At 38.9% G+C, this 23,508-nt stretch overlaps 1 protein-coding gene across 1 annotated transcript in view; it reads right to left on the minus strand.

Annotated features, from left to right (window-relative positions):
• LOC114565849 (sodium channel protein type 4 subunit alpha B-like) overlaps positions 1-23,508 on the minus strand; it is a 47,325-nt gene that overhangs the window by 22,414 nt on the left and 1,403 nt on the right. The window contains 9 exon segments of the mRNA XM_028594135.1: positions 42-239; positions 2,431-2,572; positions 9,390-9,453; positions 9,595-9,837; positions 9,938-10,029; positions 11,418-11,546; positions 14,258-14,347; positions 15,314-15,432; positions 17,488-17,794. Coding sequence (XP_028449936.1) covers positions 42-239; positions 2,431-2,572; positions 9,390-9,453; positions 9,595-9,837; positions 9,938-10,029; positions 11,418-11,546; positions 14,258-14,347; positions 15,314-15,432; positions 17,488-17,754 — 1,344 coding nt within the window. The 5' untranslated portion in view covers positions 17,755-17,794.

Consider the following 23,508-nt stretch of genomic DNA (forward strand, 5'->3'; position numbering starts at 1 on the left):
TAAATATGAAAATCTTTGCTGATGGTTCGCCTTGCACCTACTCTTTGCTCTCTGCGAAGGTGCTCCATAGCCAGCTGAAACTCTCTCTCCTTTTGCCAGGCCTCAGCGATGGTTGCCTGATTCTGCTCCTCATAGGCCATGGCCACTACAGCCAGGATGAGGTTGACCAGGTAGAAGGAGCCCAGGAAGATTACCAGCACAAAGAAAACCATGTAGGTCTTCCCTGCTGAGCGCAGCGTCTGAGGGAGAAGACATGAAGTCAGTACAATCAAATTCACACTGGTCTTTTTAAAACCTGAGACAAGTTTTTCTAGTTTTGGCATATTGTATGCTTATAGACGTTTTAAAGCTTTTTACTCAATTATATTATTGCTGAGATTTGTGGACTTACAAAGTAGTCCAAGATTGAAAGCAGCAAACATTCTGATAATTAGAGATAAACAAATCTTAGTTTTATCCTTTTGATCTTAATCCCTTATTTGGTCTAAAAATTAAAGTGACAGTACCTAAAATAGCCATTATAGCTCTTGCTCTAGCTCATTGCATTGTTAAATATAATTAACAATTTATTAATTAACAGCTCAGTCTGGGTAATAACCACTCCTATTTGTTTACAAGTATAGTAGCCAATAATACCTTATATGGGTAAGCTTGAGAGTTGGTCATATCCTGTACTGATGCTTGTGTTGCTCGCCCCTATGCACTACATTGTAAAGTTGTGCTACGACACAGGGTCTTCATCATATCTCCCTAATCAACCATTTAAAGATGCATTCATTGATTTTTAGGCCACTTGGGGGTCAGTGGAGCAAACTATAAACAAAGCACTGACATATTATCACCTTATTAAGTTGTGTTTCCAGGCAACCTGATAAATGTAAGTCCAGTATGTACCTTTTAGCTTTGTTATGGTCTTCAGTAAATATCTGTCTCTTTAGCTGCTAACTGCTCTTCTATTTTCATTAGCTAGTTGCTAACTTTGTCTTTCTGCTGTTTGGTGCTGGGCACTTAGTGGTAAGTAGGTAGGTAAATCATAACAAAACAACTGCTTGCATGTTGCAAATATGATTGATGAGAGAGGTATGAGTGAACCAAACAATAAAGTTAAGGATAACAAAATTAAAACCCTCTGTAAAGCTGAAGGGAACTGCAGAGTCAGATAATAATTCTCAGTAGGTTTGTAACTATGTGCGTCCCCTTTCACATTACACATATTAATTAAACATTGACCCACTGTTAAAGGACAATTCTGGCGCAAAACGAACCTAGGGGTTATTAACTGATGTGTACCTACTCTGTCGCTCTCTGGGACATGTTTTCATGCTAATCGAATGAGTTTGGAGCTTTGATGAGGCTACCATGGACTGCTGGTTAGCTTACAATGCTAATATTTGGGGCATGGGGACACTCAAATTAAATTGTTATTTAATACCACTAAAAAAGCTCGAAATATCACCACACGTTAACGTTAGCATAATTAGAGTCCCTAAATGTGAATCGAAGCATTGACAACATTGTAAGTGTACAGATAGTTTATTAAAAAGATAGATTATAAAGACAGTCGCGTTCATGTTTACTTGCAGGAGCCATCTTGGAAACCAGACTAGTCGAACGCCGTGCAAAGGGGAATCTCCATAGACAGTATGGGAATCTCAGACTTATTTGCACGGCGCTCGTTTTTCGACTAGTCATGACTGGTTTCCAAGATGGCTCCCGCAAGTAAACATGAACACGACTGTCTTTATAATCTATCTTTTTAATAAACTATCTTACTTACAATGTTGTCAATGCTTCAGTTCACATTTAGGGACCCTCATTATGCTAACGTTTTAATTTGAGTGTCCCCATGCCCCAAATACTAGCATTGTAAGCTAACCAGCGGTCTGCAGTAGCCTCGTCAAAGCTCCAAACTCATTCGATTAGCATGAAAACATATCCCAGAGAGCAACAGAGTAGGTACACATCAGTTAATAACCCCTAGGTTCATTTTGCGCCGGAAGTATCCTTTAATATAAAAAATATTTTTTTATTTATTTTATTTTTTTTAATATTACTGCAACTTTAACCTCTTGTTTACACTTATAGTAAGTGGTTTTGATGGTAAACATATTGTTTATATCCTGTCTGACTGCTAATGTGGCTTGACCTTGGACTACATTGTGAAGTTATTTTGAGTCACTGTGTCACCCATATCTATCCCAAACTAACCAGTTAAGTAAAAAATACTATCATAACCAATGGCAATTATGACCAGTCTAAAAAAATAGCTTGTAAACAAACTGACTGTTCCTTTAAGCATCATTATTTGACATTTTATTGAACAAAACTGTTGTTTTCTACTATATATTTGTGAATCTATAAAAATTTTGAAAATCACAGCAAATCATCACAGAACATTGGTAGATTGAAAATGAGATTCAAGAATTGGACCTGGTGAAAGAGTTTTTCCCAGTAGTCTTGTGTCATGAGACGGAAGAGAGCCAAAAAAGCCCAGCCGAAGGTATCAAAACTGGTGTAGCCATAGTTTGGATTCCTCCCTACTTTTAGGCAGTCAAATCCATCTGGACATTTCCTGTAATGCACAAACAGTTGAAAGACAGAAGACAGGGGATTATGGGACAACACTGTTAAACAAAGGCTGTGCAAAATTAAATCAATGGCAGCTGGGGCAGATATAGTGATATATAGTATATTATATAGTGTAGTAGTATATAGTGATATAGTGTGCAGGCTGCTTTATAGTTAAAAACATCTCCACTATCTACATATAGCCCTGTGGGGCTACAGGGGAGGGAAGCGGATGAGTCAGTAAGTACATACACGCAACACCATTATATCAACTGAAGAGGGCACTTCAAATTCGTTCCAGGCAGGAGCACTAAAATGTACTGCAGAAAAAGGGATTACGTTGAGCCAGATGGATATCAAATTGCAGTTAAAAAAATTTCAGCTTCATGCCTCCATCTCTGATCTTCATTGTCAGCATAGTGGCATTACGGCAAATATTTAAGTCCAGCAGCTGAGAACAAGCTGGACTGCCACGTCAATCTGAGTGCAGAATAATTTCGTAATGGCTGGGAAACAGCTGGGCGGCAGAGCGTTGCTGGGAGAACATCTGTAGATCTCACCAACCAGCCAGCTAAGCAGGAATGCTCACTAATATCCAGCAGTGAGGACAGAGGAGGCTGCGTGAGGCCAGCAACATCTTCCTGTCAGGCTGTTCCTTCCCTCTGCTGCACTGCTCAACCTGTCACCAATCTGCTCCCCTCTTTCACTCAATAAGGTTTTGCATATTGCTGGCCATTAATTATATCTTGTTGTATTGTGAACACATTACATTACTGTTGACCTTTTTTCAAAGTATACCATATGTTTTTTTGGTTTGATGTCCTACCTTCTATGAAGCTTTTTTATATAAATGTCTAATTAGCAAGCAGGGATAATGAAAAACTAAAACATATTCTGTATTCAATGACACTCTGTCAACCTTTTTAATGTAAAAGAAGGACTAGATTTACATGATTTCTCGACATATTTATTTTCCTGATTTGTTCAATACAGTGGATCACCTATCTACAGTAAGCAACATTTACACAAGTCAGCACATTTTATTTTTAGAGCTGAAATGATTCAAATTAATGAAATGAGTCAATTAACTGGAGAACATTAATGAACAATTATTTTCTTTTCTATTTGCTTTTTCTTTTCTGTAATTTGACTGTTGGTCGGTTGTCTGTTTGCATTTTCTGATATTTTAGATAAGGTCAACTATTAATTAACTGAAACTCTATTTATTTTAACTGTACTTACTATAATGTAATTAATGAAAAACAATGGCATAAGATGACATCAGTCTAAATTTGATTTAAAACACATTATTACAGTAAGTCAAAAAAAAAGCCAAAGCATTCAAAACCTCCTTTAAGTAACTTCCTTAAAGGTACCATGGTATAAAAATTTCACTTTATGAGGTTTTTTTTAACATTAATATGCGTTCCCCCAGCCTGCCTATGGTCCCCCAGTGGCTAGAAATGGTGATAGGTGTAAACCGAGCCCTGGGTATCCTGCTCTGCCTTTTAGAAAATGAAAGCTCAGATGGGCCGATCTGGAATCTTGCTCCTTATGAGGTCATAAGGAGCAAGATTACCTCCCCTTTCTCTGCTTTGCCCGTCCAGAGAATTTGGCCCACCCATGAGAGAGAGACATCATGGCTTTCAAACAAGCAAAGTGGCAGTTGGTCAAGGCCACACCCCCACCCTCACCCTTGCCCCCCCCCTCTCTCCTCCTCAGTAGCTACAGACACAGAAATGGCACATACTAAGGAAAGCTCATTGTGGGATTGGCTCTAGGGGCTGTAATTCTGCACCATGGCTGAATTTTGGGAAAGAGACTTCAGATACAGTATTAGGGGACCACTAAGGCCTATATAAAAGCATCCAAAGAGCACTATGTCATGGGACCTTTAACTACTGTGACAAGTCATGAGCTCTTGTAGGGCACAGTGATTCCTATTATAATCAGTATTCTAAGTGTTGGATACATTTTCTTAATAAAAACTAGTCTGAGCAGCAATGTAAAGACAAGAATTTGTGGCTGCCTAATATGCAATGTACATAAATGTTGTGTTTGCTAATCTTCATACAACTCACTTAAACCAGTGATTCTCTAAAGTAAGTAAGTAAGTAAGTACATTTTATTTATAAAGCACCTTTCAAAACCATGGTTACAAGGTGCTGTACAGTGCTAGCCTCATGAGACCATCCTGATCTCGCGAGCTCCAGTTTTCCACTCCCAGATCAGTCTGGCATCTTGAGGCAGAGAAAATTTGGAGCCAAACGACCGGGCCAATCAGCGTTGGTTTTGAGGTGGGTTAGGTGGTGATAGACCGATGGTTTATCCAATCAGCTAACCAGTATTATCAGACAGCGGTAGCCCTAATTCTGTTAGCCGCTCGCTAATGCTTTTTTTCTCTTGGATCCTTCTTTTGGAATATGGTCCGGGAACCTGAAATGGTGTCTTTTATTCCTAAATTCTCGTTACACAAACGGCAAATATCCTTTACCGACATGTTGCTTGCATGCTGAGCTTACGAGCTATGCTTTGCCTGCAGCAGCAGGGGCGGGCTTGTGGTTGTATTTTCATACGCTTCGTGGATCTGATTGGTTGATTTGGCCCGTCTATCACCAACATAGGTGATAGACAGATGGTTCATCCAATCAAATAGCCAGTATTCCACCCCTTCCCAAAAGTTCTCCAACGGAAAGTTCCCAGATGGATATGCCGAGCAAATGCGAAGCAATCCATCTGGCGGAGTCAGGTTAGTACAGTGCAACATTGGTTTAGAATCTCTGACTTAAACAACCAATGTGAGACTTCTCTTGCAATTAGATGCTGCTGTAAAAACAAGGCCCCTTTCAGGCTTATATCCCTGAGGTTTTTCATGGTAACTGCCCTGGAGATGCTCTTGCATGGGTTTATCCAGAGTAAGCGCTCCTCAAGGAGAGCCGCTATGCCACATGCACTCACTGTGGGATCTGATCTGCCTCCTCACAGACTGGGAAGACCAGAACATGTAGTCATGCCAGTGTTCTTTTTCTGTGTACATCATATAGTGTATTACTTTGTACTCAATGGTAATACACTGGACATCCTACAGTGTATTACAGGAATGCTAAGTATTACGTAGATGTTGAGTGTGAAGTTTGAGTTGTCTTGTGTTTTTGAAGTATTTTTCCTACTATTTAAGGGAATCGTTGCTTTTAATTTATTTATTTTTGGTATAAAAGTCAGTTAGCCTCGCATCGCCAGGTTATTTTTCAAATGTGTGATACGAAACGTGACCTACAACCAATCAGAGCAACGAAACGACAACATTTTGGGCAAATAGTCAATTTAAATTTTGCCAGTTATGTTTTGTAGCTGCGTTCAAATCAAGCATCACACTCCTCGGTCGTATTAAACCCGCCCTATGTGAGATAAACGGTTGTGATAGGTCTGCCTAGTTTCTCTTCGGCTGGAAGTCTGTCTGAATGGGAGGGGGGCCAGACATATCTGCCAGAGCAAATTAAACATGAGCTGGCAGATTTGTCTGGTTTCCAGGCCAAAGTCAGTTAGAAGACTCTTGAAACTTGCTTTTACATTAATGTCTTTGCACTGTAATGCAGTTGTTTCACTGCATTACCTTGTACCTTTAATCTAACACTGACGGACAGAAGTGCAGACTCAGTGTTCACTGTGATGGATTACACAACTCAAGGAAGTTTCAAGAATCTGCTAATTGATTTCAAACTGTACAGAAATGAATGGACATCAATGGCTTTCTGCAATGCTAGGAACAATATATTAAAAAATATAAGACTGACAGTATGTATTTGACAATAATTTAATAAATTTAATAAACATTTAAATTTAAAAATGTACTACAAATCATAGAATAGTTATTTTCATAAACATGTCATCTCACATCATCAAAGCAAAAGAGTCTAGGGTGTATAAGAGCTGTATGAAAGCTATTTGCTTACATGTTTATACTATTTATAAGTAGCACTCTTGAGAGTGTACCATCAATTCCCTGCAGTTTGAATAACAGATCAGCAGAGGAACATCTGTCAATCCAAGCAAAGTGTTTTCCCTCTATGGTGGGCGGGGCTGAGGTGGTGGGTTTCCATGGCCACATCCGTTCGGTCAAGGGGAAAAGTCGAAAGTCATAATCCTTGATGCACAGTGGCTTTAAGATGTGAGGGGATAAGTGTTTGCCTGAACTCTACAGTAGGCGCGATGAGAAACAGCTTGGACCTTTGAGCAAATTATTTATCACAAACTTGTTATACTTGTAATTTTGTGTGTGTGTGTGTGTGTGCATGCCCACTTGTGTCTGTGTGCATGTGTGTGTGTGTACTGTATGTGTCATCGTAACGTATCCAAAGCTTTAATTTGAAAATCTACTCAGGGATTACTTGTTGGAATACACTCAAAAGATTAAGCATCCTCTATGTTTTACGTCCTCCATCCTGTCCTGCTTAATATCTTGCCCGTCTCCACAGCCAGCCTCAGAAAGTTCCATCTAAAATGTCACAGAAGTTAAAAGGCTTGCAATCATTTGGCAACAGACACATAAGCTACCCTACAGTTACTTAACCTATAACCTGGCAAATGTGTCATGGGCCTTTTCATTCTGTTTTTGATTTAACATCAATCTAACCACAAAGACAAACTAATGCAATAAATACCATATTCTTGGTGAAGACAGAGCAAAGTTAAAATTAAAAGGAGACAAAAGGACTGATCCTCCTGTTTTTCTAATTGTCTAAAGAGTCTTTAACACACAGAAAGACAGAAAAAAGATTTAAACTGAATTAGACCGAGTGTCAATAGCGTGTTGTTGGATCTCCACCGATGGCAGAAACACAAACAATAGGCGACAAATCAAAAAATAATCTAATTGCACTGACATGTAAACTCTAGGACAGCTGGATCGGTCATATTGGTGCTGGTCTGATTTTACTGACCTACTATTTATGGGAGTTTACTGACGTCATTTCCCTCTGAATGCCCTCAAATGTATCCTCTTTTCGCTTTGACTTGAACACAAATTACTGAATCAGATTTTACGTCTTGGGAGATTAAGCGCCTGTGTTTTTGGAGGAGAGGTTACAGAGTGAGATTAAAGCTAAAGGGTTGGCTGCACCCTGATGCCAATAAAAATGTGTAACTACTATATACTTTTTCTATTAACATACTGTATTAATATCAATATTAGCTTAAGCCCTTATAAAAACGTCTCATACACACTTTCATTGAGAACCTCTCATTAAAAGGAGCCCCAGGATCCCCTTAGTCAAAGAAAGTTTTGTCATCAAAAGTAGAGATGTTCCGATTCCGATACCGATACCGATACCAGTATCGGTATCGGCCCCGATACTTCCTAAAATGCTGGTATCGGTATCAGGAAGTACTGGAGTTTATGCACCGATCCGATACCACGTAATAAAGCCCTAAAGAAAATCTACGTTAAAGTAGTTTATGTTCTTTTTCCGTTATAACTGACTGTCAAACTGGATAGAAGAAAGTTCTGTGGCATTCATTGTTTGTGTTTGTTCATGTTTTACAAAGAGTTGAACCTAAGCCAGACCGACAATAAAGATAGAAATCATATCACATCCATACAGGGATAGTAGTATACAGTTGTTAAAACATAATAAAATATATGACACACTGGTATCGGATCGGTACTCAGTATCGGCCGATACGCAAGTTCAGGTATCGGAATCGGTATCAGGAAGCAAAAAATGGTATCGGGCCATCTCTAATCAAAAGGCTCAATCATAGATTTGTACAGGAAAAAACAAATGTCCTTGACTTGCCAGTTAGTTTAGAGGAGCGATACCTACGAGCTGTGGCGGTCTGCGATAGCTACAGGCTAGCAGTTGTTTCTTTTAGATTTTTTCTTTCACTTTCTTTAGTATGAGCATTTTAACACAAGATGCATCAGTTATGTATATAAATTCTAAAAAGGTTCAATATAGAACCACTTGTTTTAAGAGTTTAAGAAAAGAATATCTGCACCAAACTTCCCTGTTAAAGCTTACATAATATCACCAGTTTTTGTTATTTGCTATCATCCATTATCTTGTATTATTAACAAGAGCACCTAATGGAAGCCATTTGTTGAAGCTGCAGGATTTCGGATTCACACAGATGGGAATTTAGTTCACTATAACCCTTGAACTGGGCCTGGCATGGGCAGAGTCATCCTGTTGTGCTTGTTTCAAAAGCATTTGGATTTATAGGATTATTCAGTGCGTAGGCTGAGTAGCAATATTTGGAAGGTTTCACACTGTGCCTTTGATTGGGAACAAAGTCTTCAGATACAATGTCATCTATGCATGTCTATATTTATATTGATGTTAGAAATTAAGTCATGTATTTGCTCTGTCAAAAAGACACAAACTTATTTGCTGCTTGAAGACTTCGGTACAGTATCTCCTCTCAACAATAACAGAATATCAATCCGAAGTGATCCGGTCTGCTCCGGTTGACCTAATCATGTCATAGAGCTTTTGAGATGATGAAATCTCCAAAGACCCCCCCTCTCTCCAGCTGGCAACTCCATGTTTCTCTGTAAAGGGTTCCAGTGGAGCCAGGGTGATTATCCACACCACATGTAGTCTTGTGTACAACCTCTCTCACGCTACACCTTTCCCTCTGACGGGTTCATTCTTCTATACATTACGCCTATAAGTCACAGATTTAAATATGAAACCTGAAGCACATCATCTACTGCGTATGCGTATGAATGGGATTAAAGCCATTTGACACTAAACATTTTGATATTATGCAATAGCCTGCAGATGATTAACAAGCAGTAAGCAGGACAAACACTCACTTACCCAGCATCACTTCCATATCCACATATTAAGGCATCCTTTGCTCCTTCAACTTTGTAAAAATTATCTAAGGAAAGGAGAAAAAGACGGTAAAGAAACCACTTTTTTTCTGACTTCACTAAATGTTAATGGTACTGGACAGTATGCAGAGCAGTCTACATGTGTGAAATGCTTGCTCAACACCAGCCTCTTTTGTTTTTTATCTGACCTTCGTTGCCGAGGAAGTCCGCCCTGGAGCTCCAGGTTCTGTTATTGCAGATGAAGGATGCGTTGGGGCTGTAGGAGGAGTTGATGCAGTGCCCGAGGCTGCGGATGCACTTTTGCCGCAGCAGGCCCATGAAGAGCTGCAGGCCAATGAGGGCGAACACGCTGAGACAGAAGACGGTCAGGATCATCACGTCCGCCAGCTTCCTCACAGACTGGATCAAAGCGCCGACGATGGTCTTCAGACCTTGACGGAGGAGAGGAGACAATACATAAATTGGTTGGTAACACAGACAAATTGAGTTTTCTGTTGATGTGGGAAAAGCAGAGAGGACAACCCAACTTACCTGGGATAACTGAGATGGTTTTCAGTGCTCGTAGTACTCTGAAAGTTCTTAATGCTGAGACGTTTCCGAGGTCGACAAATTCTGTCACGTATCTGGAAATTGATAATAGGAGATTTATGACCCTTTGCAGGAAGATTTAAGTGTAAATTCTGGTGATTTCTATGATCACTGGGGTTAAATAATTAAAGTTCAGACATTTCTTAACAGTTTGTAGTAAGTCTTTATAGATACATTTCAATCAAATAACATTATGGTTTTAAATTGTTATTGGCTTAACATTTCTTTTTATTTATTCATTCTTTGAATTCATGTAGAATTATAAACAAAATAATAGTAGTTATCATAGAGTGTGTCAGTGACTTTACTTAAACCTGCAATAACTGATTGTTTGTGGCCACTTGGGGCAAAGGAAACAAGCAGGGATCCAAACACTGACTTGCTGTATAAGTTGATGTGGCTAACTTAAGCGGCAACCTCCAGTGCTGGAAAATGAAGCCTACGCGGAAGTGCAAAATAATGCAGTTCATCGAGTGGCCACTTGAGGCTGGCTCCAAAAGGAAGTCAATCCCCATAGACCCCCGTGTTAAAATGCCCAACTTTAAAATAAACATGTTTGCAGACTGGTACAAAAAAGCTTTTCTTTTTCTCTAAAGCTAAGTTAACCCTTCATGACAACTGGGGGGCACTTTTGGATTAGCCGGGAGTCAGGCGGTGTCAGTCACTGCCAAGATGGCAACAGCCGGAGCTAATGGGTGCCGCAAACTTCGAGCTTCATTTTGGCTTTTTGACGTCACTGAGACTACATCCATATTTTATACAGACTATGTGCAGACACAGAGCAACATTAGCATTTATTTGGAGTTTCTTTCCAACTTATAAATCCAATATCCATTCTTCTTTTAGCTCTGTTTTGGTCTCCACTAACTCCTAAGAGATATATCTGGCTCTTTAGCTGCTAAATGCTTCGCTATGTTAACCATCTAGTCGCTAACTTTGTCTTTGCACCTGTGAGAGGAAATGACAGATGAATTAGCTGACTGAACCGTAATTAATCAAAAACAAATTAATCGCTGAAGGTGATGACAGCTTTCAGTGTGTTTACACACAGTAAAAGGATTTTGTCTTGCTGTTTTCAAACACAGCGAATGTCCTGTCAGGATGATTGGTCTCGGAGAGGTCACCTGTCTAATCTGCCAGCTGCATCATGGTCACAGATCTATGACCTCAACAATAGGCTTCTCATTCACAGTGTTTCTGACTGACTACGGTCTCTTTGACATTACTGAAAAATGTTTTTTTGGAAATTATCCCATCATTACAGTCTGCACAAAAACTGCCCCACAAGACAAAATGTGAACACTGAATTAAGGTGGACCTTTTTAATTCTATGTTTCTGCCCAATGTAGCCACTGATGTAGAGTAAATGATATGTGAGCTTGATTGCCAATACGAATGAAGCATGAATGATATCGTTACTTACGCCATGAGAATGACGGTGAAGTCCAGCCAGTTCCATGGATCTCTCAAGAAGGTGAACGGCATTATACAGAATCCTCTCGCTAATATCTTTATCATGGACTCAAAAGTGTAAATGCCAGTGAAAGTATACCTGAAAAATATTCATGGAAGGGAGAGAAAATCCTCTAAATCCAGTGTTCAACAAGATTTACAGTTCAAAATGGAAGTGAGCATTAAAATAAACCACAATCAGTAACAATAAGGACTAACAGGCAAAACATGATAAATAAAAGAAAGAATAATATGTAAGATATTAGCATGATTAAACCGTTTAAAGTAACATAATGAGCACATCTATCATTATTACTGTAACATACATTAAAATTAAGTTTTTCCTTGCCACTGTCGCACCAAATGCTTGCTCTTGTGGGGAATTGTTGGGTCTCTGTAAATTTAAGAGTGTGGTCTAGACCTCCTCTATCTGTATAGTGTCCCGAGATAACTTCTGTTGTGATTTGACACTATAAATAAAATTGAATTGAATATATTATTGCAGTTACATTTATACATGTTCCATGTATATACATGTCTATACAGTACACACAAGACATGTTGAACACTCAGATTTTCCGTTCTTTTGGGATTGCTTTTCATTGTTATGCTGACGACATGCAGCTGTATATGCCACTAGATGTAGGAAGTGAGTCTAACACAGCTAAACTTGAGGCCTGTCTTGCAGCTGTTAAGAGGTGGTTATCAACAAATTTTTTGTTGCTTAATTCTGCCAAGACCGAAATGATGGTTATTGGACCAGCAAAACTAGGTCATCTTTATGATCACTTTACTTTGTCTCTCGATGATTGTGTAATCAATCGTAGACACCAAGTTAAGAATCTTGGTGTGCTCTTTGATCAGACACTTTCTTTTGGTTTACATATTAAGGAGGTGACCAGAGTTGCTTTTTTCCATCTCAGAAACATCTCAAAGATAAGATCAATACTGTCGTTTAAGGACGCTGAGGTCCTCATTCATGCCTTTGTGTCATCCAGGCTAGATTATTGTAATGTGCTTCTGTCGGGTCTGCCAAAGAAAAGTCTGCGGAGTCTGCAGTTGGTTCAGAATGCTGCAGCTCGTGTTCTGACTGGAGCCTCCAGATATGAACATATTACACCAGTGTTAGTTTCTCTCCATTGGCTCCCTGTTCATGCCAGAGCAGACTTTAAGGTGTTGCTGCTAACTTATAAAATATTAAATGGCAGCGCACCGTTGTATCTCAATGACCTAGTGAAACCCTATGTGCCTGCTCGAGCCCTGCGTTCTCAGGGGACGGGTCTTCTGAGTGTCCCAAGGGTTAAAAAGAAGACAATTGGGGAACGGGCCTTTTCCTTCCGCGCACCAACATTGTGGAACAGCTTACCTCTGAACATCAGGCAGGCTTGTTCTGTTGAGGTTTTTAAAGCAAAGCTAAAGACCCATCTGTTTACTGTTGTGTATGACACCTAATTTTTAATCTAATGTTTTTCTGAGAGTGTGTGTTATATTTTAGTCATTGGAACTGTTTTTAAACTGTATTTTCTATGTTCTGTACAGCACTTTGACTTGAAAGCGCTTTATAAATAAATGTATTATTATTATTATTATTACTTTCTAGTGGTTCATTCATATTCCAATTTGTTTCATACTTGTAAACAGTCTTACTTCACATCTGCCTCATTTAAAGAGCAAAAATGTAGCTACGTCATCTGCTGGTTAGTTTAGTTTAGCATAAAGACTGAAAACAGGGGGAAGCAGCTAGCCTGGCTCTGTCCGAACAAAATCTGCACCTGTAAAGCTTACACGTGTTATAGCTTGTACAAAAACCTATGTTACTTCAAAGGTGTGTTCAGACCAAACGTGAAGCAAATTTTTTGCATGTTATGATTACATATAAAGCCATGCATAGATGCAAATTCTGGCAGGGCGACGCCAATAGACTAAGTATTGTGTATACTGCGTCCTTGCGACTTCAAATGTTTCAACTTGGGCAAAAAATGCACATGACTCAGTGTTGCAAAAGCCCATCAGCATTTACATTCTCCTAATGTCACAGCGTTGAGATTCTACTGACGTCACCGAGAATCAGAAATGGACGACAGCTCTACGACTCAACATCAGTAGAGAGAACAATAAAGGAGATGGCTTGAGAAAAGTGAACAATCGTGTTTATTGGTTGATGGCGGAAATAAACATTGCTAAGGTATGTGGTATCTATGGAGGTTGCTTTCCAGGAGGAGTACTCCAGGTGTCTGTTAAGGGCGAATATTTGTGAAATGCAAAAATACTCCACAAACGCTCCAGCGGCCATATTTGAGTGAGTTTAGTTTGAACACAGAGCTAGGCTAGCTGTTTCCTCCTGTTTTGCTAAGCTAAGCGAAATCGGCTACTGGCTGTAGCTTCATATTTAACGTGTATTTATATGAGCGTAGTACCGATCTTCTCATCTATCTCTCTGCAACAAAGTGTAACTGTTTCTCTTTTCACATTTATTATAAATGAATGTATAACGTTGCAAAAGTAAATGAAAAAATGTAAAGTCTAAGAAAAAGCAGATAGCATGCTGTATGCTAAGAATGCCCATGATCTACCACATCATGCCCATCACAATACTTAGGCGACTAGTTTCATTCCACATCACATGCTTTCTTTTAACATGCCTATGTGGCGTTCTGGCTGCAGTAAATATTACTTACATGTCCACTGATTCTTCAATCATCACTGACAAAACAACAAACCCCAGCAAAGCTCCATATTAGAACACATGTAGCACGGTTTCAAATGATGTCCAAGGCACACATTTTCATCTTAAATACTGTGTTTACTTACTCCAGGTACTTAGTCCATGGTCCCGGATCAGACATTGCCATGAAGAAACAGTTGGTCAGTATAGTGAACATTATGAACAAGCTGAACAATGTGGAAAACAGGTTAAAGAAAATGTACTGTGAAATAGTAACTTCTAAAATACTTAAATACTTCAAATAAGCTTTTTTTCTCTCTTATGGATGAATGAAACAATAACAAAGGATCTGTTAGTTGCTAAATAAAAAATATATATATATATATATTATATTCAATAATTTAATTATTAAATATAAATGTAATCACAAAATAAAAAAATATATAAAATGCCCCCATAGGGATTTTAAAAATGTAGTTCAGCATAATGTCAGTAATTTATGTGATTTATCAGTTGTAGAAAATCAATTAAAGTTGATAGCTGTTATTTATTTTTTAAAGATGATTTGATCAATAGATGTCTTTACATGTATAACATAGAGGAGATCCAGAGGAAAGAGTCCCTCCTGCATGTAAAGTACAAACCGGCGGTCTGAGAACTAATAGGCAGCCGTCCCATGATGTGAAATCTCCTTGCTCTTATTTCATTTCAGAGATTAAATGAGGGATATGAGGGGATTTGTTTTGCAATGCCAGAGAGGACCATTACAAAGCTGTAAAAAAAAAAAATGGGACTATGAGAAAAATCCAATAGAAATAGAAATCAGTAAATATTAGAAATTGGCTTATCTGCCCGTATGAGATGCAAGGAATGCCTTTTTACAGTATAAAATTATTATTTTGGTGAAAAGTGTTTACAGTGGTTTGTTCTCAGCAGTCTAATCTTCATGTTATCACAAAAGTCAATATACTGAAGTAATGTGATGTACTTTTTGGAGTGCAAAGCAGTTTAAACAACCTTCACATTATCATGATTACTATCACCCTTAACATCACCCTTGAACAAACTAATCAAAGTGACAGTGTAATAATATGGTCTAACAGGAAATAAATTGGCCCGCTCCATCCATCATACAGTTACATGATTATTTTACATGTCCGTGGCAGGCAGAGACACAGGCTCTGGGTATTCAAAAAGGATATGAATGGACTAAAACTTTTATGGCGATTGATCTGATGAAGTGAAATGGACTAAATATGTAAATTGCAGATGTGGCACTGAATCTGAAGATGGCCTTCCCTTTGTTAAGTACTATAAAAGTCTGCAAAGAAAACAGAAACAGAAATCATTAGTGAGGTAAAACACATTTTTTTAAATGTGCTTTCACTTTGTAAATAAAGAGTGTATCATGTAAATCAAAATGTAAATACATTTCCCAAACAAATGTTCCCATCGTGTACAGCAACATTTTGCTTCAGTTTTGCAGATAAAAACAGCTGTTTTCTTTCCCTGCAGCGCATAAAACTATAGCTGCTGTTTTGAGTCGACCACTCAGTCTACCGCCTGTGTTAACTTCCACCATAATCACTTCTGCCTCCAAGAAAGCAGCGAGTTCATATACACGCAGCCAGCGAGGCCAGTTGAGATAATGGAGGCAACTCCAAAGCGGGCTGGACCTTTACCCCAACAGATGCTGCATTTATTTAAATATTTGTTCGTCTTTGGATAATCCTCCCATCCAGCAGTGCATCACATGCCAAAACAAAGAGACCCTGAGAATGACTGCCACGTCCTTTTTCATCTCTCCATAAGCGGCCCATTATGGGCAGCAGCCTGATCTACCAACTCAAAACTTGCTAATCCTATTTCTGCGTCCACAAAAGACGAAGTTGCTCAAGTCTGGCATAGCTGCTCTAAAACACCACTTGGTGAATTCATTGAAAACCGTGGCTAAACTGGATCCCTGACATATTTCTTTTTTTTTCTTTTTTTTATTTAACCTTTATTTATTCAGGGAAGGTTCACCGAAAGGCAGCCTCTCTTTTGCAGGAACGCCCTGATCATATTCACACAGTTACACATTCACACCTGGAAGCTGCCCAGTACAACCACAGTCTGATCTGCTGGCCACTGAGCAGCTCCACTGGAGCGGTTGGGGTTAAGGGCCTTGCTCAAGGGCACCTCAGTGGTGATAATGAGGGAGGGACAAGTGCTGCTCTTTCACTTTCCCCACCCAGATTTTATCTTGTCGGTCTGGGGATTGAACCGACGACCTCCCGGCCACCACTGCCACCATATCATGTTCACGAGTCCAGAGGAGAGTTTTGTTGACAATTTAAAATGCAGGAACATGTATCAGATCATCAAAACCATTTCTTGAGATGCAATCAATCAGTCAGTGAATGTTTAAAGACGCAGAAACATAAATGTTGGATCTGTTTAGAGCGATCTGTTTGCAGTTAATTAAAATCAGTCATAGTATAAATAGCAATATTTCAAGTCTGTCTTAGTCAGGTGCACATTGAAACAGTTTTTATAATCTTTCCACCTGTCCATTAATTAGTCCTTTGGAAATCCTAGTGCCCAATGTAAGTGATGGGGGACAAAATCTACAGTCCTCATTGCACTAATGTATTCCAAAGATTAGGTGAAGATACTATGAGTCTTCAATTGTCTGAGTTGGACAAATAAAGCTGGTATCTTCCAAAGTTACAGTCTTTTTAGGACCACATTTCCTTGTTGTGTTACTTATCCCTCTACCATGGCTCATTAAGGAAACACTGTCTGGAGAAACAAAAACAAGGGAATATAAGACTTTAACATTGGAAGATAACAACTTCATATAGTTAACTCAGACTGCTGAAGCCTCAGCTATACTTGGGAATGCATTTTTGCACAGAACGGCGATTTCATCCTCCATCACTTCAGATGGAAGCATGTTAGGATGGCATCTTTTAATAGCCAATATGAACACGAGGAATGATTACAGAAAGGGGAAACTACTGTACATGTGGCATGTATGTATTGTCTTAAAACAGACTTGACAAAAAGTGAACCAAGTCTTAATTCTTTATTCATTAAGCTGACACACTGAGAGGGCACTGAATGTCTGTCTTTAGTCATTTTGTTTGGGTGCCAATCATGTCTGAACATGTTATCTTTTGCCCACACAACAGCTGTTTGGCCCCTGTTTCTTCCGATGTCTGTTGAAAAGGTGTAAAATGTGACTGATCTCATCCCAAAGTCCTTTGGGATAAGTCATAAATTTACTAAATTTGAAATGTTAAATAAAAACAAAAATGAAGGCCATTCTCCTTTGAGGTTAGATAGTTGAAAGATCAGTTTGTTAATTTTCTACATACACAGGCGCTCTCACCCTCTGGTTCTTGTAGTAAAACGGATCAATGTCTTCCAGTGGCACACCGATAAGTTCTGTAGGGATGTCACCGAAGATGCGCGGCAGCTGCTTGCCTGCCTCCAGGTCGATCCTGGGTTTGGGTGGCTCTGTGTTCCTGTAAGCCTCGTGGCAATCCTTGGCATTTTTGGCCTGCTCCACCGCAATCCGCTGCTCCAGCGCAACCAAGGATTCGCGAGTGAACCGCCGCAAGCCATCAGGACCCGTTGGTAACAGTATGGTTGCCATCTTTTCATCCTGATTCTCCTGTACTAGAATTTACTTACAGCTACGGGCGGGGAAGTGGGGAGTGGGGAGTTAAAACAAAACAGAGATAGAGAAAGGTGAGAGGGAATAAGTCATCTTATTCCATCATACAGGCTCATGCAACAACAATTAATAAACAACAAGGCTTCTCGGATGTGGCACTTCATTCAATACACAGATCAGATAACTCATGATCCTCACAATGCTCATAAATCATCTAACAAAATGATTCACAGAGGGTTAAAAGAACCTTCTGTAGAAAATGCGTGGCTGCTCAGCCAAAGAGGCAGGATCGGGGCATTTGATTAGGGCTGGCCTCTGCTCTAGGCCCATCATAGAGTTGAACCCTTGCAATGCCTCCTTTGCATTCCCAGTGAACTTGTATCTGTACCTTATTCTTATAGTGGACTTTGCCTTTTGACTGAACACTCTCTCCAACTCACTGACACTTTGTCTGTCACCTTGTAAGAAATGCTAGTTTCTCTTTATTAGATATATTTTTAGCCTTAAAGCTGACTTACTGTATGTATATAATAACATAGGTCATATGATGTGTATAATGTCAAAAAGTGTTGCTTGTAGTGACGCCTGAGAATTACCACCCAACTCTGCATTTCCCTCAGCTGTACCGAGTGTTTTAACATACTTCAGTTCATTGTTCTCGTTTTGCTTCACCTTTTAACTGCACATGGCGAGTCTCATTGCCCTCATCAGCATCAATGCCAGCCACAGCAGATAGCTATTTTAATTGAAAAAGCTCTGATAAACCCACTGTGCACTACATGCTCAGCACCCAACAGCAGACAGACAAGGTGAGCAGCTATCTGGTGGACATAGTGGAGCATTTAGCAGCTAAAGAGACAGATACAGCTACAAGGAGAGTAAATATTAGACTTCCAGGGCTGTCTCATTTTTATACAAACAGAAACATTTAACATCAGGATGATTTAGCAAGTACTTGCCCCTGATTTTAATGATTGGAAGATGGTACTGAGGGTGGTCCAGAGACATGATAAATGTTATCCAACTGCCTCTGTCTAACTAGGGCAGCCATAGTTGTGAGTCAGAAGGATTAAGTCCACGACTGCAGCTCTGACCAGAGGTTTTCACCAGCACTGATTTAGGATGGTCGCTGACATCGACCTGGCAGCAACCTTAAAAATGTATTCTGTCGGGTTTTTTTAACATCACACCAAAACACACCCCTAAAAGCCAAAATGTCCTCCTACAGTAGCTCTCTCTTGATTTTTCCAAACCAAGTTTTTAGTGAAAACAGCTGCCTGATGCTGTTGAAAATTAGGATTAGAGCAGTTGGAGAGAACCACAATTGTTAAGTTGAGGACATAGACTACAAAAGTGGAAAAAGCCACAGTGATGTCACCCCATTGGTTTGTGGACTAGTATTTGGAAGCCATCTTGGGTTTCTGGAGCCAGAAGTGATTTCGACGGGAGGGTGGAGCTGGGGAGGAGCGAGGGGATGGATCTGACGGACAACCTAAGGACTATGCAAGGCGCCATGGTAGAGACTTGGCAATCACACGGCTGCCATGCCCTAAAGCATCCCCTGCTTTATCTTCTATTTTACTCTAAATGGGACCATCATTTATTAAATGAACATCATTCTGTATTGAAGAAGACTTGACACTTGCGATTGAGACCATAAAATAATTCTGAAAATGTTTATTGAAGTAATAAATCAAGTGAGAAGTAGGTTCATTTTCTCATAGTCTTCTATAGAAACAGACTTCTTTTTTCAATCAGTGGAGTCACCCCTGCTGTAAATTAGAAAGAATGCAGCTTTTCTGCATTGACTTCACTTTTGAGGCCCGGAGGTTGCCGTTTGGTTGCAGGCTATAAAACACAAAAACGCTGCATAGAGTTAAGGGGAACTGCAGAGTACAATGACAATTTGTGAGAGTACAGTAGACTATGTAGGACCAGGGTCCCAATAAACTTGTGATTAGACACGAAGATTATGATTACAAAATAAGACAGCGCTCCTGAAATGTGAAAAAAGTGGAAACTTGACTATACAAATTGGTAGTGATACATTTTCTTTTCTTTCTAGTGCCTTTCCAATGTACTACCATGTTAATAACACACCTTGGCTGTAGCCAATTTTGAGTATTTAAATTGATTCAGAAAATGACAGACCATTTGTACCAGAGATGTTACTAAATAATTTGAACGGCTTGAAATGCTACCTGTGGATTTCTAAAATCTTAATTTCCTTTTTTTTCTTATTGGCAGAGTTGGTTCCTCTGGACTTAAATAAAGCATAAGGACTGTTTGCAGGTAATGTGATCAGAGACTAGGGCTAGGGCCACTGTCTAAATAAAGACAATACTAAAGGCCTTTCCACTCCCTCATTTTAGCCATTGACAGTCTGATATTTTAATAACCGAGAAAGCTCTCTCTAAAGAGAGGATTACATTTCTCTGTCCCCCTTCTGACAGAGAAATGGCATTGTATCCTTTTCATATTGACTAAGCTCTGGGAGTTTTCCATCTCCTCCTGTCCTGAAATGCATTGATCCCTTCACACGTCCAGCCAGACGCTAGTTATCTGCTTTCACTTGATCTGCTTATTTGGTTGATCTCAGATCAGCTGGTCTACACTGAATCCAGCGCTTTCCCATTTGCTATGAAAATAAATAGGCTAAGGTCCATTTGCAACGTCATGAAGCAGATAAACAGGTTGAAAGCATATTTCTGTCAGGATGTGACGAATCATCCAAAGAAACGCGGACAGTCACAGCATGTCTTCTGTAAAAGGTGACAAACGCCAACGACCTCTACTCTGCAGCGTGTGTAATCAAACTAACAACATTCAGTCAAACAGAGAGAATATCTGCCTCTGTGCACTGTTTAGATTTGCGTGCTAGGAAACTAAAAGAATTAGACAATACAGAGAGAAAAAAATGATTTTAGTTGAATGAAATTTAATTCCCATAACAGCCAGATGTGACATGGTCATCATCACCGCAAATAATTATGATAATTAGATTGAAAGTAGAGCGGCGCAATGGACTGGCACGCACACAGACACGCACACACACGCATGCACGCACGCACACACACACACACACACACACACACACACACTCAACTTGACACGTGTTACACTCAACTTGACACGTGTTCTGCAATACTACTGTTTCAAATTTTCATAACTGAGAGCTGAATAAATCAAATAATGTGCTAAGACACAGACAGACCTGTAGTCAAAGTGTTGCAGGTTTAAACTATATCCCAACTGATACTGCGTTATTATCATAAACCATAAACAAACAATCTTAATACAAATACCTTACATTTTTTGTGTGACCAAGATATATACTAAACAAAACATTTTACAGTGTCAAAATCAACTTCTCAGAGCTCTCTGGTGGACAGACGACGTGCACGTATATACTGTTTCTAAAGGCCCTTAGATCTAGTTTGGCATTTCCACACTATAAGTTCCTGTTACGTATCTGACGACATATACAATCAGCCTGGCTAATATATTGGTCTAGCTCTAATTTGAATCCCTTAGCAGCTTAATACTGTCCTCTCTCTAAACAGCTACCACCAATTATCAATTACCTTTGAAACCTCTTCATTGATGATGGAAAAAGGTAACACAATGCTAACGTATTTCTAATAAAGTAAAGCTTCAGATCCTAACCCTTAAATCATATAAAAGATTATTCAATTTTGAGTCAAGAAGGCTAATTTTCTTTAAATATATTGAGACATTTGCTGCACAATATGCCTCCCAAGTAGAAATAGCTTTAAATTAAACTATAAGTGTGTGTCATAATGTGCTGGAGTAAAAACATTATTTTGTCCTTGGGGATAGGACCTGTGCACACAGACTCTTTCAACATTCTTTTTATTTTCTCTCTAATAAAAGTGCATAATTATGAAATGTTTGAACTATAGACATCTAAACTTGAGTACATAAGTGATGTAGAAGAGTATTAAGTGCATCTAACAAGGGATTCAGAAATCATGTGTAAGGCATGATTTGTTATCAAGATCTCATTGACAGAAAAGACAATATGTTTACTGTAAGTGTAACTGGATTAACAGTTTCTAGCTTTCAGCTGCAGTTTCAATGAAAACCTCCTCCATTCAAAATGAAAACAAAAATATGAATCAATGGCCATGAATCATTTCATGGAGGAAGCTACTGATAAGAAATAAAAGTATCTGTTTGTATGTGCATATGAAAGCAGTATGCACCTTGCTTATAAAAAAAAAAACATTTTAAAAGCTGTTCAAAAATGCATGTGAAAATTGTAATTTAGAGCACAACAATTGTGTTGCATCCCATCACATCACTTCATGTCACTTCCTGTCACAACTCCTTTCCGCTTTGTGAGACTTTGTAATTTTGGTGTGAGAAGGTCCATCTCTCTGGCAAATATCCAGCTCAGAACCTTTTCTCTTACTTCTATCATCTTACTGTAAACATTTGAAATGGTGTGTCAAATACAAACTGTCTCTTGAGTGATGATTACTAGCTCATTAACAGTATCACCTCTGTGCTCCCAATATGCTATTTTTCTACATCTGTTGCACTCATTATTTGTATCAACTGGACTATACCAGGCACTTTGCTCTGTCTCCATATCTATTTCTATCAACTTATATTCCAAGACTACTTTGACAGGAAACACATATTGTTCCATGGATACTGCAGAGGAGGGGCCAGATCTCCTGACCCTACTTTGACATTCTGTTGCCACTCTTTTATTCTTTCTCATGAAGATTCTCATTTAAGTTACTTATCAAGAGTAGCCCACTCTTACAAATAGTATGATGTGTTATGCAACTTTGTCATCTGATTATCATTGAAAGTTCTTTATCTAGTCAATAAAACATATTCAAATGCATTTTAGCTGTTATTGTTTCTTCCTTTCTGAGTTTTTTTTTGTGTGTGGCAAATTATCTTTTCTTAATATTTGAAACACCAAAAAACATGTATTCTTGTGAATTACAGATTGTGCCTTTGAAATAGAAGTGTTATCACCTCCCAGTCTTACAGTAATGGTCACTATGTCACATGTGCTATTACTAAAAGATTGCCAAATATCAGTATTAGGTATTATAGGTATTTTATGCAACCACAATTATACAAAGGTTTATAGAAGAAATAGTATTTTGATTGTCCTTCTGCTTTCTGTTACTTTTACTCTCATGTTAGGGTTGTGTGTTTCTCTGTATTTATGGGGTTGAATCCTTAAGAGGCTCATATCAGGAAAGGATATCACAACAAGCATTTCTCTGTTCACTGTCATGATTGATTATGTAAATTAAAATAAGTGTTTTAATTTAGGACTACTTTGTTTACATTCCAAAGGTCTTTCTGGTATACCAAGTTTATATGTTTTACATGTTAATTTCTGGTTATATTATAGGTCTGATAGGAGTTTTGTGTTTTCTTTCTTGCATCTTTTCTTTCTTTACCAAGGCTTGTTAACTTAATCTTATGTATTGTAAAAAAACAAGCATCAAATTAAACAATCTGAATACTTGTGGATGACAAAAAAAAATAAATAAATGACATTAAAACTTTTGGAAACAAAGCTCCAGCCCAAACTGGGAGTGAGACTGTAGATATTGTCTGTACTGGGCCATGCTATGTGTCTGTCTGTGCCCTCTCAGAGCTTTCATACTGTGATCAGAGGTGCACAGACTGAACTGATGACCTACTTCTTCTGCAAAAACCTTTCAATGTAATTGCATC

Source organism: Perca flavescens, chromosome 12 (genome assembly GCF_004354835.1).
Source record: "Perca flavescens isolate YP-PL-M2 chromosome 12, PFLA_1.0, whole genome shotgun sequence".
Taxonomy (NCBI): Eukaryota; Metazoa; Chordata; class Actinopteri; order Perciformes; family Percidae; genus Perca; species Perca flavescens.